The 16,417-nt window shown below is 41.4% G+C and overlaps 1 protein-coding gene across 3 annotated transcripts in view; it reads left to right on the top strand.

The window, feature by feature from the left end:
* Window positions 1–16,417, top strand: part of RTN1 (reticulon 1) — a 351,234-nt gene that overhangs the window by 232,720 nt on the left and 102,097 nt on the right. For all 3 annotated transcript variants that reach the window (XM_053224512.1, XM_053224513.1, XM_027065842.2), the window contains one exon: window positions 14,152–14,925. In XM_053224512.1, the coding sequence (XP_053080487.1) occupies window positions 14,152–14,925 (774 nt within the window). The remainder of the gene's footprint in view (window positions 1–14,151; window positions 14,926–16,417) is intronic.

The raw sequence follows: 16,417 nt of genomic DNA, 5'->3' as shown, positions 1-16,417 counted from the left end.
AAGGTATACATCGACTCTTGCCTGTTTTCTACACACTTTAGGAAAGAGGAAACTTGATTCTCTGTTTTCTTTCCAACTGCTCTTTTCAAGAAATGTCTATTTCAAAAAAAACTACTTTGTCTTGAGAGGCAGATTAAAATTCCAGCTGTTAACCAATTTTTAAAAAACACACCCTTAAATAGAATTGACTTTTGTTTGTGGCCCAATCTGTTAATTCGGTCCTTAACTAGAGCAAAGTATAATTCATAGGAGTCATGATTCGCGAGAGAGCTCTGAACACCAGATGCAGGAGATAATGTCCTGCAGATTATTTTAAAGAGTTTTTAAAAACTATGAAAATTTAATGCTTATATTGAATTATTGACATAGTAATTGGTTGCTGGTTCCTCTTCCAGGACACATTTGATTGTGGCTTCTGCTCTCATGTCATGAAATCTTATTTATATTTATGGTTTTACCCAGAATATTTTAACTGTTCACGTACTAGCTTGCTTAGGGTTTAGTCAACTTTTTTACCTCAAACATGACAGATTCCTTTCAGACTATTCAAAGAAGATGACTGTGAGACGGTGTCCAAACTTTAGATGGAATATATGGAAATTCAAATAACTTTGTGAATGTATCTGACTGAACATCAAAGCAGCCACACTTCCGTCCTTAGAAATTCTTTACCTATTTTTTAGCCTATTATGAATCCTCCACATCCTTCAAGGTTGAGCTTCAATGCTTTCAATTCTGTGAAACTTTCCTAATCAGCCATTTCTGTACTAAAAAAGTCTTTCTTTTGAACCCACTTTCTCCAGTCTCTGTGACAGCAATTCTGTCTGAAGTCTGGAGCTCCAGGCTCTACTTAAATGCGAGTCCTGGTGGATGTTTACTCTTGTTTCATAGCATCTGCTGGAAACAGCCCTTTTCTTAGCCTCTGTATTGTTGAATCCTGCTCCTTCTTTGTTTTCTTCTAATTCTTCCAGTTTGACATACAGGTTTGGCACAAAGAAGAATGTTTTACTAGGCCATTTTCAAATAGCTATGTAGTAAAGTTCAAAATAGTTACATTCTTGAACTCCAGTGGTCTCATCAAAAAGTCATGTACTCAAGGGATGTTTACTGCAGCATATTTTTAAAAAATGTTTATTTATTTATTTTGTGAGAGAGAGAGACAGAGAACAAGCGGGAAGGGATAGAGAGAGACGAAGACACAGAATCTGAAGCAGGCTCCAGGCTCCGAGCTGTCAGCACGGAACAGGACACGGGCTCGAACCTACAATCCATCTACCTGAGCTGAAGTTGGACGCTTAACCAATTGAGGCGCCCAGGCGCCCCTACAGCATAATTTTTAATAGCAAAAGAATGGTGGCATCATAAATGTCCAACAGAAGGGGAGTGCCTGAATGAGAACATTCATTCTATGGAATACTGACTTTTAAAATATAAAGCAGATCTCTCTCTCTGTCTCTCTCTCTCTCAGAGAGAGACTAGGAAGTAGGGATAGGGACTGTAACTTTTTAAGTTATGTATGTTTATATTTTTAAAAAATTTTTATAGTGATCATGTATTATTACGTTTATAATTTTAAAAATCACGCATTTATTTGACATGACCCCAAATGTATATGCTGCCATTGTGGAAGCTATTTTTGGACTAGAACAATCACTGGGTCCTTGTTTCCCACCACTTTTTAAAGTCCTCATGCTGGCTCCATCTTCCCAGCTACCCCTTCTGGCCTGAATTCCCTCTGCTTCCCAAGCAATCCCTCCTGTTGGAGCCGGGATTCTTTCCAACTCATTATTTTGCCTTTGACTTTGCTATTATTTCTGCCCCGGAAATAACCTCTAACTGCTTCCCTCTGCCTCTCTAAAATCATACCTATTTTCAAAGCCCCGGAGCAAGTCTTGCTATCCTTTCAGTAGCGGTCCTTCTCCAAATTCCTAAAAAAACAAAGTATTTTTATGATCATCATTTAGGTAGTTTGTACTAGAAAAATGCAATATTCTAGTTACCCCTCAGAATGTTCAGGTGATGGAAATTTTGGATGAATGTCAGAAATTATGCGTGTTTTTTTAATTGATTGCTTATTGTTTATTGTCCTTTTCTTCCTGGGGTTAAAAGGAAAGAAAGTGAGAAGAAAAGAAATGTTGATAGAGTTTCCTGACTTAGCACTGAGAGCCACTTGGATCAATACTCCCAAACTTTGGCACCTCAATGGCTGAGTTATTGTCTTGCTTTAAACACACAGTTTACCTCAGCCCATAGATCAGATAGCTCAGGGGAGCAAAATGAATGCTGTTGTTGATAAAGGACATTAATCTTTCTTGTCACTTCCCTTGGTTAGTACGGCTACCTCTGGGGTCTATTTTCTGTACACCTAGTAGAATACATTTTCTCTGTATATTTTGATCTTGACTCTGTGTGTGTTTGTGTACTTGTGTACACATGTGCACACGCGCGCGCGTGTGTGTGTGTGTGTGTAAAAGTCAAAAGATTTGCCTTTGAGTCTACCGAGTGATGTGCCCCAAATTCCAGTTTGAAGCTAATTTGCCCCAAGATGTCATTCACCTGTTTCTGTTTTATAAGATGCATTCCAATATTAGATTATGTTTGAAATCAACAATGCTCAAAACACAAAGTTACATTTCAAATATTCCATGACTACCAAAATATAGGAGTTAGATTTTGAAAACTCGAGGAAGAAGAAATGCTGTATAAAGGCAAAATGACAAGTAATGATAATATTGAAAATAAAATATTTCAAAATATTAACATTTCAAAACAGAAGTCTTCCTTCTACCCAGGTACCTCAAAAAGGCAGTCAGTTTAAGAGTTTTTAAAATCCACTTTGATACACTCTCAGTTAAATCATAAGTTCTAGAACACACACTTCCTTGCCACAACCACTTAACAATTTATGTAAGCAAAGAACATTGATCAGCCATTGAAGTCTACTTTGTGCAGGTTGTGCAAGACAGTTTCTTCCCACTCTACTGCATTATTAGCTATGACATGACTCCAAATCAGATCCATCTAGCTTTGCTTAAGAAGCCAGCCACAAACTGTTTAGTCTACTTTAATCCTTGCAGCAATTCTGAGAATAGTGCTAATAGCATCCGCTTTGCAGTCCGATTGCCCTAAATCCAACTTTTGGTCCTGCCATTTCTGGTTGTGTTCCTCAGAGCAAGTTCCTTAACCTCTTGAAGTTTCGATATCTTCTTCAATAGCATGAGTGTGATTTAAAAAATGTCTCATAAACCGTTGAAGCTGGAAATGAGATAATCTGTGTAATTATCTTGTTTGGAGCATAGTAAGCATGTAACTTACATGTTCGTTGTTGTTGTGACCTTCCTCTTTTTTCCTGAGAGTTTAATGACATTAAAGATCAGTAACTCGACGAAAATGGAGCTCCAGGTCCTCTTGACGCCTGTGATTTTTCTGTCACAAAACGCCATACCCTGAAGCCCACCACGCCACACACCATGTCCTGTCTTGTCGTCATGTCACGCCACCGTGTACCACAGCACAGCACTGCGCACCACACTATACTGTGGCATAACAGACTTCCTACTGCATCATGACACATCACATGCCACGTCATCTTTCTAACAGAATTATCCCTCCGTTGTCATCCTCATTTGTCCTTCCTTATGTACCTCTCAAAGCGGTACATGACGTTGTCTTAGATCCCAGTGACGTATGCGACCTATGATCAGTTCTCCACACTGGCACAAAACCCAAGACCTTCAGCAGAGGATGCAAACCTGCGGCACAGGTCTGTGTCCACCAGAAGAAGGATATCTTTTTTTTTTTTTTTTCCATCAAGACACAGTATGGACTGGTGGCAGGCAGCCCTACAGGGACGGCCCTATGCTTTGTGGCTGTACATTTCCCTTTATGAAACATATTCTAATGTGAAGTCCTTATTGCCAGCATTAGCTTGATTTTGTGGATTATGCCAAACTGAGGTAAATTCCATTCCTAGGGTCTTCAGTGTGTTCTAAATGGTAGATGCAGATGAGAAAGAATGAAATCCTGCCATTTGCAGCAACATGGATAGAACTGGAGGGTATTATGCTAAGTGAAATAAGTCAGAGAAAGACACATATCCTGTGTTTTCACTCATATCTAGAACTTTAGAAACTTAACAGAAGACCATGGGGGAATGGAAAGGGAAAAAAATAGTTACAAACAGAGAGGGAGGGAGGCAAACCATAAGAGACTCTTACTACAGAAAACAAACTGAGGGTTGATGGAGGGGTGGGGGGAGAGGGGAAAGTGGGTGATGGGCATTGAGGAGGGCACTTGTTGGGATGAGCACTGGGTGTTGTACGTAAGTGATGAATCATGGGAATCTACCCCCAAACCAAGAGCACATTCTACTCACTGTATGTTAGCCAACTTGGCAATAAATTATATTTTTAAAAAATGATAGATGCAGGTCATAGGCAATTATCATGAAAATTCTTTGCATCTGAATTTGATGTCTTCCAAGCTTATGAAAAACACCCAGTGCTATGGGTTAAGTGTATTTTGAAATTATGCAGTTATTTAGAAACAAAAGAACAACTTCTATGCCCACAGGTTTTGGTTAGCTTGCAGATGCAACATGAGCCAGTAGTGCAGGGCAGCAGGTGTAAAAGTTTGTGAATCAAGAAACAGACTCTTATCTGTAGAGAACAAATTAACGGTTACCAGAGGGGTGGAGGGTGGCGGGATGGGTGAAATAGGGGATGGGGATGAAGGAGTGCACTTGTGATGAGCACCGAGTGATGTATGGAATTTCTGAATCACTCTATTGTACACCTGAAACTAATATAACACTGTATGGTAACTATACTGAGATTAAAATTAAATTAAATTAAATTAAATGAAAATGTTTGTAAGTAAAAATAGAAAGTTTAAGTCATGGGAATCAAAACTGGTAGGGGAAATTATCTCACTGTCCCACCCTGTATTCATCAGCTTATGGTCAGGTCCAACTCAGATTTTAGAGGGAAAAGGACATATTGCAGTGCATTCCCCAATGGAAACCACCAGTGTGATGAACCTGGAAACGTATTTATTCACTCCATAAGTATTTACCAAGTAAAATCTATTTGCTGGCTAGCAAGTGTGCACAGCATGAGGGAAGCAATGAGGCACAAGGTGCAGTCTGTGTCTCCTAGGAATTCAGTGTGCAGAGAACAGAACATGTGAAGGAGAGAATGAAGAAAGTGTTAGCCTGAGCCAGGAGAACCTCAGAGAGGACATATTTGTCTTCACACCTTTGAGCATCTGTCTTGTGGAAGAAGGAAGCTGGGTTGGGGCTTCCCATCAGAGCTTGTGCAATCCTGTTGTTTTTCGTTTTCTTTGTTTTAAAATGAAATTAAAACTTTAAATAGTATACATTCATTTTGTGGAAAAAGGAAAATGGTTTTTAAAAAGAAGGACACGATGAAAAGGCTTCCTTCTACTTCTGTTACTCTCTGTCCTGTCCCAACCCCGTGGTTAATAAATAATTTCTCATGAATTCTTCCAGTGTTTATGCAAAAATATATGCTTGTAATGCAAATATATATTCTTATTTTCACCTTTTCTTACAAGAGACTTATCATTCCGTATATCCATAGTTATTTCTAGACCATATTTTCTGCACCTTACTTTTCACTTAGCAATATTTTTCTGGAAATCTTTCCGTATCAGTGCATGCACAGTGTCTTCATTACTTCATACAACCACACAACATTCTATGTGCGGAAGCATATAATGTGTTTGACCCAGCCCTGCTCATGAATATTTGACTTAATTCCAATTTTTGTTACTTTAAACTATGCTGTGATGAACAGCTTTGTTCATATTTATTTTACACATGTGCAAATATGTCTATAGACTAGCTTCTGTAAGTAAGAGTGCTGGTTCAAAGAGTAAATGAATTTATAATATGGATAGACACTCCAAATTGCCCTCCTTAGAGGTATATCATATTCCAATCCTACCAGCCTCCACTCAGTATGAGAATGCCTGTTTCTCCCAGCCTCACTAGAGTGTATTGCCAAACTTTTTTGAGTGTTTCCCAATCTGAAAATGGAGAAATGTTATTTTAAGTTTGTTTTAATTTGTATTTTTATGTTCTGGGGTCACTTATATTGATTTTCCCGTGCAAAGTGTTTATTCTTGTCCTTTGTGTATTATTAAGTAAATGGATTGGTGGCTTTTTCTTCTTGATTCCTAGGAACTCATTATATATTAGGGAGATTAGCTCTTTTTATGCCGTATTGTTTACTAATTATTTCAGATGTCTGTTTCCACAAACCTGGGACTAGAGGTGGGGGATGGAAGACGTGAGGGCAGAAGCCAGACACTTAGGAACTGGCCACAGTCATTCAAGTGGAAGGTGATTAGAGTCTCACTGAGGAGGTGGCCATGGAGTGGGAAGGAAGGGAGAAAGATCATGTAAGAGGCATTATGGGGATTAGCTAGATGATTCTATGTGGGGGGAGGGAGCAAATGAACCATTAATGTACAAGGTTATAGTATACCTTTCTTTTTTCTTTTTTAAATGTTTATTTTTTAAGAGAGAAAGAACATGAGCACGGGAGGGTCAGAAAGAGGGGGACAGAGGATCCAAAGCAGGCTCTGCGCTGAGAGCAGAGAGCCCGATGTGGGGCTCAAAGTCACGAACAGTTACTATCGTGACCTGAGCCAAAGTCAATCGTTCAACTGACAGAGCCACCCAGGTGCCCCTACCTTTTTTTTCCCTATTACCTGTGTGTACATAGCATTGGAGTAATGTGACCCAAAACAATTATTTTCCTCCTTGGGAATCAAAGAGCAATATTCTATCAACAAACGATAAATAGGATAGGATAGTTCTTTTTTATGTTCCAAAGAGAATTCTTTACATGGCAGGGGTAACTTAGAGCTTTCTCTGTATTGATAGCATTAAGAGGAGAATGCATCTGAATTGGGTGGGTAGATTAGATAGTGATAATGGTTGTATAACTCAGTGAATATATAAAAACTGCTGATTGTACACTTCAAGAGGGAATTTTATGGTTTGTGAATTATGAATCAATAAAGCTGTTTAAAAAAAAGGCAAGGGTAAGTCTATGTAGGGTTTTAAGGACCTTTTCTGAAGATCTAAGTAAATTAGAAATATTTACCTCCTCTCTCCCTCCAAAAATGATTGCCCCCCAAGGAAGATCACAGAATTGCATTTTTACCTTGGATGGCAAGCAAAAATGTGTCTCACACCCCAAGCTCTTCAGAATTTCTGGTCCCGTTTTATCTCCATGCTCTGCAGCTTTGTGTTTTCCAAGGCGCTGCTGAGAACTGTCAGAGAAACTTAGACAGTGGTTTGTCTGCCAGGCCAGGATTTCTCCTCTAACAGAATTTTCTGCTAAAGTGAAAACTCACAGGCAGTACATACCTTGGCTCTTCATACAGGAAGATGACAAAAAAAAAAAAAAAAAAAAAAAAAAAAAGAATGTAACAACCCCCACCAAAACCAAAAACTTGCTGAATCATTTTTTATTAAACATTAATTTTGCAGTCTCAACAGCTAAATCTATTATCCTGACAAACAAGCTTTCAGTAAGTCAGCAAATTGGGGAAGAAAGAGTAGTTACTCATATTCTTAAACCCCCAAACTTGCCATCAGCTTTGGCTTAGAGTCTTTTGCTAGAGAATGCAGGCTCATTTTTCTTCTTTTTTCACTCTATTAACTAATCACCTAGATAAATTTTTAAAGAATGGTGTACCTGGATTTTTCAGCACCCATTTTTCATGTTAAATCACAGGCCATTTAACTTCAGAGGGAGAATATTTTCTAGGTGACATAGAGGCTCCTACAGCCTCCCTGGTATATTCATCCTTCTTAAATGGCTCTGTTGTCAAATGTGTCACAGCCTCCGTGCTGTGGGCCTGCTGATATCTCTGCACTCAGAAAAGATGAGTGGGAGTTTCAGGGAAAAAACCTTACAGCCTAAACTCGGGTGCAGGCTACTGCCATCCATCACACCGGCAGCCTAAGGGCAGACAACTGTGGGCAGAGGGAATGCAGATTTACTTTGGGTCAGTGCTTCTGGACTTTAAGTCTTGAATTTTAATGTGTATCTCTCTCTCCACCCCCACTGTCATCACAATTTTTTAATTATACCCCCCTTTTAAAAATATACTTCTCAATTAATGGGGCTAATGTCCCCAAACTCTGTTAAGCATTGGCTCTATTCAAACAATAATTGGTGTTTTCTGTTTTGTTTTGTTTTGTTTGTTTTGTTTTCTTTTGTTTTCTTTTGTTTTGTTTTGTTTTGTTTTTTATCCAGGGAGAAGGGTAAACCAGATGTTTCTCTAATAGAGCACATCTACCTCTGTGCTCAGAAAACCTTTTTGGTATAATCAGTCTTTCTTTCTGGCACTCTCTGTTTCCATTCAAAACAGTAAGGGGGGGGCTTTATTGAATATAATAAGTATTACGTTAAACCATAAATGCCTTCTCTTCACCCTGAGGAGTCAGAATGAGCTCTAGTCACAAGGGAGAAAGCTCATCCTTGGACACTGAATTCTTCTGTTCCTTGACTGTCTATTGTCTTGGTAAGTTTCAGCTTTTCACATTCAAGTCGGTCATCACCACATCCATGAAAGGATCTATGTCATTTGCATCACTAGAAAGTACTTAAGGAACCACTACCTGCTCCTGATGCTGTGCGGACAGCCGTGGCCTTGCACTCTGGGGATTTTAGCATCTAAGGCAGACCCCAGAGTGCAACACAAGGGTGATTTGGCTATACTTAACTCTTAGCCCGTAAGACCTTGATCACACCTCGTTACAGATAAAGACCCAAACTAATAAATAGATGGGAGTGTGTTGCAAATGGCTAGTATCCTCTTTGGAAAATAGAGGTAGTAATCAAATCTACAGCTCTCATTTATTGAGTGTGTGCTCCGTGCCACGCACAGAGCTAAGTGCATTATGTCCTCTAATCCTCGTAACAGCCTGATACAAAAGGAGCTATTACTGCCTCCATTTTCAAAATGAATAAACTGACACACAGAGAGGCGTCCGCAGAGTCTCCCAACAGATAGTAGTAGAGCCACAATACAAAACTAAGCTGCAGGCCACCAGTCCCTTAAGCTCAACTCTGTGAGGAGGAGTCAGAGTTTAGGAGCTGAAGGATTTTAGGATTGAAACTTTCCTCGGGAAATGTAAAAACCACCTTCCACAAGCCATCTTTACTACCTCATTCCTTAGTATCGCCAGAGGATTAAGAATATAAAATCAAACAAAACAAAACACCCACCCTTTATGCAGTTACTGAATTTGTCTAACTCATGATTAGTATTTCTGAACTAGGACATGGACGGAGGCAAAAGCCTAATTTGATTCCCACCTGTGCTTTAATGACAATAGTTTTAGCTTATTTTCATTCTTCTTCCTCTTAGCTTTTGGCTAGAAATAGTGGCCTGGGAATCCTTTGGTTTTTTTATCGTGAGCCCGTTCCTGAAAATTTGCTTGTAAATTGAAAATTTTAATGTCAATCCCGTTTAAATGCATCCAAGTCGTGAATTTGCTGTGCCTTCCTGTATAGCTGCCTCCCGAGACAGCATCTGTGGGTCCACACATTGACTCTCGAAGTGCATCTGCCTCCACGCAAGTCAGACTTCTAGATGGCCAAGGAAACAGCTGGAGAGAATGAGGAAGTCAGACGTTCCAAGGAGTCTTCGGTTATATAAAGAAAGTAGTAATTTCTAGCGCAGACAAGGAAAGCACTTTTATTTGGTGGATTTGTATTTAACAGTGTTCCTACTGAGGGCAACTGGCTTTTGCTCTCTGCCTCAGTTCTCACATCTGCCAGCTCTACAGGAAGCGCTGACAAGAATTAATTGGCTTTCCTGAGCCTTGAGGCTCAGTTCAACTTCTCAGATCTATAGTCCCACAGGACTCTGCCCTCACATAATTTACTGTCTAGAAGGACTTTCAGTTTTCAAGAGTTCTGTCTGATAGGCACTATATAATGCATACACATTTCAGTAAGTTAGACCTTAGAGAAACTTTCGGGGTATTTAGCTCAGTTTAAGAAAAGGGGACATTATTTGTTGTTTTTACAAGGGTCCTGACATGTTCGCACCTAAAACGTGTGGTTTATACAAATGACTTTATTCTTCCTCCTCTTGTTGGTGTGGCAGAGGGGTCCTTCCAATTTGATGTCAGGCTCTTTAAGCAAGACAGAGCTGGTAGGCCAGGAATTTCAGGGGTGGGAGTTCTTCCTAACTGTTGATTCTGTTTATAGACTCGCAGTTGATGTAAATGCACTCTAGATCCTATTCCCTTAATTACCAACGTACATCTGGGAAGCCCCTATTCTTTGTGGCATCACCTCAGGGAAAATTATATTGATTCTCTTTTACAGGTAAGGCAGAAGTAGAGGAGGGGCACCTGGGTGGCTCAGTCTGTTGGGTGGCTCAGGTCATGACCTCGCAGTCCGTGAGTTCAAGCCCCGCATCAGGCTCTGTGCTGACAGCTTGGAGCCTGGAGCCTGCTTCAGATTCTGTGTGTACCCCCCTCTCTGCCCCTCCAATGCTCACACTCTGTCTCTCTCTCTCAAAAATATAAATAAAGAGTAAAAATAAGTAAATAAAAAAGAAGTAGAGGAGGTTGTGTCTGATGACAGGGGCAGCCAGTCAGTATAAATAATCATAGAAAGGTGGAAGGAACTTCAGCACTTGTCTCAGCAACTTCCGCCCACATGCTTGCTCCTGCCTAGACAGATGCTGGGCCTCTCTCTATCTGGGTGCCCACAGGGATCAAAACACTCTTGTTCCCAAGATGCAGGACCATACCCTTGTTGAGTAACTGGAATTCTAGACTGTTCTTTCACATAATAGATTAAAAACATCCTCTTTGTAACTTGCATCAGTTCTAATTTGTTCTGAGGAGCTGCATAGAATAAGTCTACTCATTGATCGATTGGTCCGTTTATTCATTTTCTATCAGACACTTACTATGTGCAGTATAGTGTGCAAGACATGAGCCTCAAATTCCAGGAGGTGACAGGTTAGTAGGACATAACATGGACACATGCCATAGGAGCAGAATAAATTAGCTGCAACAGGAAAGAGGAGGGAGGAATATAGGAAGGGGTCAGGTCCTGACAGTATGGTCAGCAAATTCATCATGGAGGATGAAGCATTTAAAAGCTACTTATCTTTAATGGCTTGAAGCTAAAAGGCAGAGATTTGGACGTGAAGATTGGAAGGATGAAGTGTTGGAGGAGTGATAGGTACTTTATATGAACCAGAGCTCAGAGTTTGAATTGGTGCGTGGAAGGTAGGTCTAGAAAAGCCGGTGGAGTAAGTGTGAGACTGTGAGGGGTTTTGTGTGCCTGGGGTGGAGGGTCAGCGAGAGGAGCAGTAGAGATAGGGCTGTGAGTGAGGCCATGTGGCGTTCACCTCATCGCAAATGCCAGCCTGCAGAGTTTAAGGATTATCCAGTGATTCAGGGCAAAGCCCTGGGGCCAGTGGCTGAGCTGTGGACAGCTGTGTGTAGTATGATAACTGATGGCAGGAGACCGTGGGCAACATGCCAGGTATAGACGTTATGGGCCAGGAGCCCTGAGGTGGCCCCTGCAGTGACAGTGTCAAGTGGGAGTTGAATGACAATGACTGTGCCACAGTCCTGGAAACCACCTACTGCATATTCTCCAGGAGAGCATCCTTGTCCCCACGGCCCACACCTCCACACTGTTTATATCCATGGGCAAGCCCTTCCTTACTTTCTGGCGAACAATTACTTAGTAATGCATGGAAGTGCTTCCAAAGAATTGTGGTAGACAATCCCCAGATCCAGATGTCTGTAGTGAAATACCTCAGGTTTGATTTCCTGCCTCCGGTGAGGTCTACATGTAGACTGAACCCATATAATGAAAGAAGCTTTGAAATACTTTAGGGTAGAGGTTATGTGTGCACGTATGGATTTAACTTTAACAGCTTTTTCTTTAATGGTGTATGTATGCTTTAATGGCAATAAAGTCCATCATTACCATTATTCCTTCTGTAATTGAGCTTTTTGTTGTTGTTGTTGTTGTTGTCTAACTTGCAAAGAGGAGCTGCCTTGGGTAAAGGAAGTACAATTAGAAGCTTTGCCAAAATATACAGATTTGAACTGGTCTGTTTTTCACAAAATGCTGCCACTTGCTCAATAGAGGATCATTATCAACTTTGGGGGATCTTCCAACGTGTCTTCTCACACAATCGCGTTATTTGTGTTTTATTCTAAACTTCAGATTACCTTCTTTTACTTTGCAAGTATTTATTGAGTACTTACTATGTGCCAGGCCCTCTTCTAGGTGTTGGACTGCCTCAATGAATCAAATATTCAAAGGTTCCTGCTCTCATAGAGCATATTTCAACAATCAATAAATAGGTAATAAATAAATAGGTTAATTAAGTGGTATTTTAGAAGGAGACAAGTGTTACAGGAAAAAGAAAAGGTAGAGAGAAAGGTACGAAGGCACAGGATCACCAGGGAGTTGGGACGTGAGGGCTGGTTGCAATTTGAGAGAGAGTGGTTGGAGTCATCTTCCTTGCGAAGGTGACCTTTGAGCAGACTTGGTGGTGAAGGGGTCAGGTAGGCAGGTATCTGGGGGAAGAGAGCTCCAAGGAAGGAAGACAGTAAGTGCAGAGGCAGGGGGGTGCTAGAGACGTTGTGTTTTTCCATTCCCCAAGCAGTGGCTTAAGCAACCAAGAAGAGAGCTAGGAGAAGACAGAAGCCAAGTTTATTTGTGATAAAACTGGCTCAAAATTACTTCAAAGAAAATTCTACAAATTGATTTAAGGTGGTAAAAAGGGTGTTTGGGGATGTTCCCTGACTTTGAGACTTACTGGATTTGAATCCTGGCTGGGCCACCTTCTCTTTGTGAGACCTTAGGTGAGTTATTTGGCCACTCTGTTCCTCTGTTTCCTCATCTGTAAAACGTAGTTAATGATAGTACCTATCTTCTAGGATTGCTTTGATGATTAAATGAATCAATATTAATTAAAAGCTTGGAACTCTCTCTGACGCATAGCAAGTGTTCAGATATTAGCTATTAGTATTATCGTATCACTGCTACTACTTTTTTTACTTTTATGAGTTGGTGCCCTGGAATATTCTTCCAGTGTGTCCTAAGAGTTTAGTGTATATTTGTGCATATGTATGTGTGTGATGTGTTGGGAATGTGGGGCTTAGTTTATAAAAGAGTTGTGAGAATTAGGTAAAATCACACTGCTTAACACATGATAAGCCCTCAATAAATGTTAGGTTTCCCCCCCTCTGGCAGCATTTTACAGCAAAGAAAAATTACAGAGGTTTCCCCTCTTCTTGCTATTAGTGAAGTTTTGGGCTGGTTTATGGGCATGAAATCCAGGTGAAACCATTGCATTGAGTCAAACTTTAGAAATTTGCTTTGTTCTTAGCACCACCAGTGGAACCAATAAATTCCCAGTGGATCACTTTGAATATCACTGGGAGGTAGAAGATGGGCAGTAGGCGGGTGAATAAAGAGGGAAACAAAATGAGGGGAAAACCGAAGAAATAGGGAAGTGCTTATTAAGGTGATACTTCTTTGGGATGAGGCTACTGGAAAACTGGGAGTCCCTTTCTCTGAAGACCTTTAAAAAGAGAAGGGACAACATAAATCCAGGTGGAGCAAGTGGCCCTGACTGAAAGGGCCAGGCCAGAGGGTCTCTTGTGGCCTCTCCCAGCTCGCTGAGTCTCCAAGAACAGCCCCTCTCCCCACTTGGCTATCCCATTGTTGGAGTTACAAACTCGAATCAGCCTACATTTCCAGCTCTATTCGGAGTCATTAACACTTGAGATCCTAAGAGGGCCAAGAAGAACCAAGTCACTGTATATTGAGATAGTAAATGTTGAAAATCAGCTTTCTAGTCCTCTGGGATCTGTCCCCAACTTTTCTTGGTGTGGCAGCTTCTGTGAACCTGTGTGATCTGCCACCCAGAAAACAGCGGTGCTGAGGGCTGTGAGGGAGACCAGGAAAATGAACATGAGTGTGCTCTGAGGGGACTCCGAGGGCTTCAGGAGAAAGGATACCATGTCTCCACAGGACCGGGTGGGTGATGGGTTAGGCAAGAGAGAGAAATGAAGCCAGACACCCACTCCTTGTCTACTGCTGTTTTGATTCATAGGTGCGGCAGATGTCTCCAGTGCCACGGATCATACCTTTTCAACAGCATCAAAAGATGGAGAAGGATCGTGTTACACATCTCTGATTTCCAACATCTGTTACCCACCTCGGGAGGATTCTACATATTTCACTGGAATTCTTCAGAAGGAAAATGGCCATGTCACCACTTCAGAGAGCCCTGAGGAGTTGAGTACCCCTGGGCCCTCCTTACCAGATGTGCCTGGGACAGAGCCTCGTGGCTTATTTAGTTCTGATTCTGGAATAGAGATGACTCCTGCAGAGTCCACTGAAGTGAACAAGATCTTAGCAGACCCCCTAGACCAGATGAAAGCAGAAGCCTATAAGTACATTGACATAACCAGGCCAGAGGAAGTGAAGTATCAGGAGCAGTGTCACCCCAACTTGGAAGAGAAAGGCTTGGACTTTAAGAATAAGGACATTGAAATCGCAACAAAATCTGAAGAGGCCCGTGAACCGGAGAAACCAGCTCCTGTAGAGGGAAAAATCCTCAAGGACCATTTATTTGAAGAACCAACATTTGCGCCTTACGTAGATGATCTCTCTGAAGAGCAGCACAGTGCTCCTCTGATCACTGCCCCCGTCAAAATCACACTCACTGAGATCGAACCTTCTGTTGAAACTGCGGCCCAAGAGAAGACCCCCGAGAAGCAAGATATCTGTCTGAAACCAAGTCCTGATACAGTCCCCACAGTCACCGTCTCAGAGCCTGAAGATGACAGCCCAGGATCTGTCACTCCCCCATCTTCTGGAACAGGTAAGGGAACTAGTGTTGCTTGCCTTGGGAAAACCCAGGATTTGGAAATCTGGATTTTAAAGGGATGTAAATCTGCATTCAAAATATTTTACTATAAGGGTCCCTTTAAGTCTCAGTTTAACTAATGTAATTAAACATACAACTTTTTCAGTCTTTTTTTAGTGTTTATTTATTTCGAGGGGCGGGGGGCAGAGAGAGAATCCCAAGCAGGCTCCACACTGTCAGTGCAGAGCCCAGCACGGGCCTCAATCTCATGAACTGTGAGATCATGACCCAAGCTGAAATCAAGAGTTGGACTCTTAACTGACTGAGCCACCCAGGCCCCCTAACATACAACTTTGTCAGTTTTGTGACCATGGTACAAAGTTTGAAATCTGGGATTTTCCTTAAAGTCCTATCAGATTTGCCTTATAAAGTGTTTCTTTCCTCATTTGAAGACAGAGGTAAAGATCACTGAAACATGACAATCCTCATGTGGCTCCACTATTCAGAGCAGAGAGGGAGGTGCTGCTTTGCAGCTAGACCTCCAGGTCACCTGGAGGCATCCCAGAGAGAGCACCTTAGCTGTCCTCCCCAGACCAGCCAGGCCACCTGGGACAGGGCATTTCACATTCCTCGGCCCAGCTCCATGTCTGTACAATGGAGGAGGGCTGGGGTGGACTTCAGGGTCTTCAGAGGGACATGAACAGTGAGAGGAAACCTAAAAACAGGATACTCTTCCCCTCCCTTCAATCTCACCAGGATCATTTTGGTCTTTTTAGTTTGTTGAAGTGCTGCATACAGTTTTATTTTCTTAAACTTAAAGGATTCATTTGATTAGAGTAAAAAAGTTCCAAATGCACTAAACTATGATCTTTTTCATCTTGAACATTCTCCTACTGTGACCTAAGGCTGGGTGTTAAACCATACTCAGTATATCCTCTCAAACACAAAGGGGTCTCCTATACACGGGTGAAAGGCCAGAGTGGTAGCAGGAGTGTCCCCACCCCACCCTGGGAACCTAGTCCCAGGTGGCAAAAGTGGAGCCTTTGTATCTCTACTTCTTTTGAATGTTCACGAGGTATCAGGATAGAGAGAACCATGAGATGTCTTTGGATCTTCTCCTGCCTCCAGTGTCTGGCATTCTTACCTGACTCAAGAGTGATTTACAAACCTTTCTGATTAAAAAAAAAAAAAAAGATTTCAGTATGTCAGGAAGGAGCTTTTACTGAAGTCTTAAAACAGATCCAAAGCCTATTAGGAGCGATTGCTCTAAATCCTGATAATGCAGTAAGTCCAAGTGTTAGAGAGGACTTAATGTAAGTCTCTCCTGCCCTGTTTCTCTAAAGATTTTATCATCAATTCCTCTCCTTCCCCAACGTGATCTCAGACTCATTCAACTAAAAAGCTCCAAGGGTCTTAAAGATCCACTGCGCCACCTCCCTGATTTTCAAATTCATTCATTCACTCAACAAACACGTTCCACATACTTTCTTTTGGTCAGGCACTCTGC

The sequence above is a fragment of the Acinonyx jubatus genome, chromosome B3 (genome assembly GCF_027475565.1).
Source record: "Acinonyx jubatus isolate Ajub_Pintada_27869175 chromosome B3, VMU_Ajub_asm_v1.0, whole genome shotgun sequence".
Lineage (NCBI taxonomy): Eukaryota > Metazoa > Chordata > Mammalia > Carnivora > Felidae > Acinonyx > Acinonyx jubatus.
The sequence above is the reverse complement of the archived record's forward strand: the minus strand, read 5'-3'. Positions and strand labels throughout refer to the sequence as shown.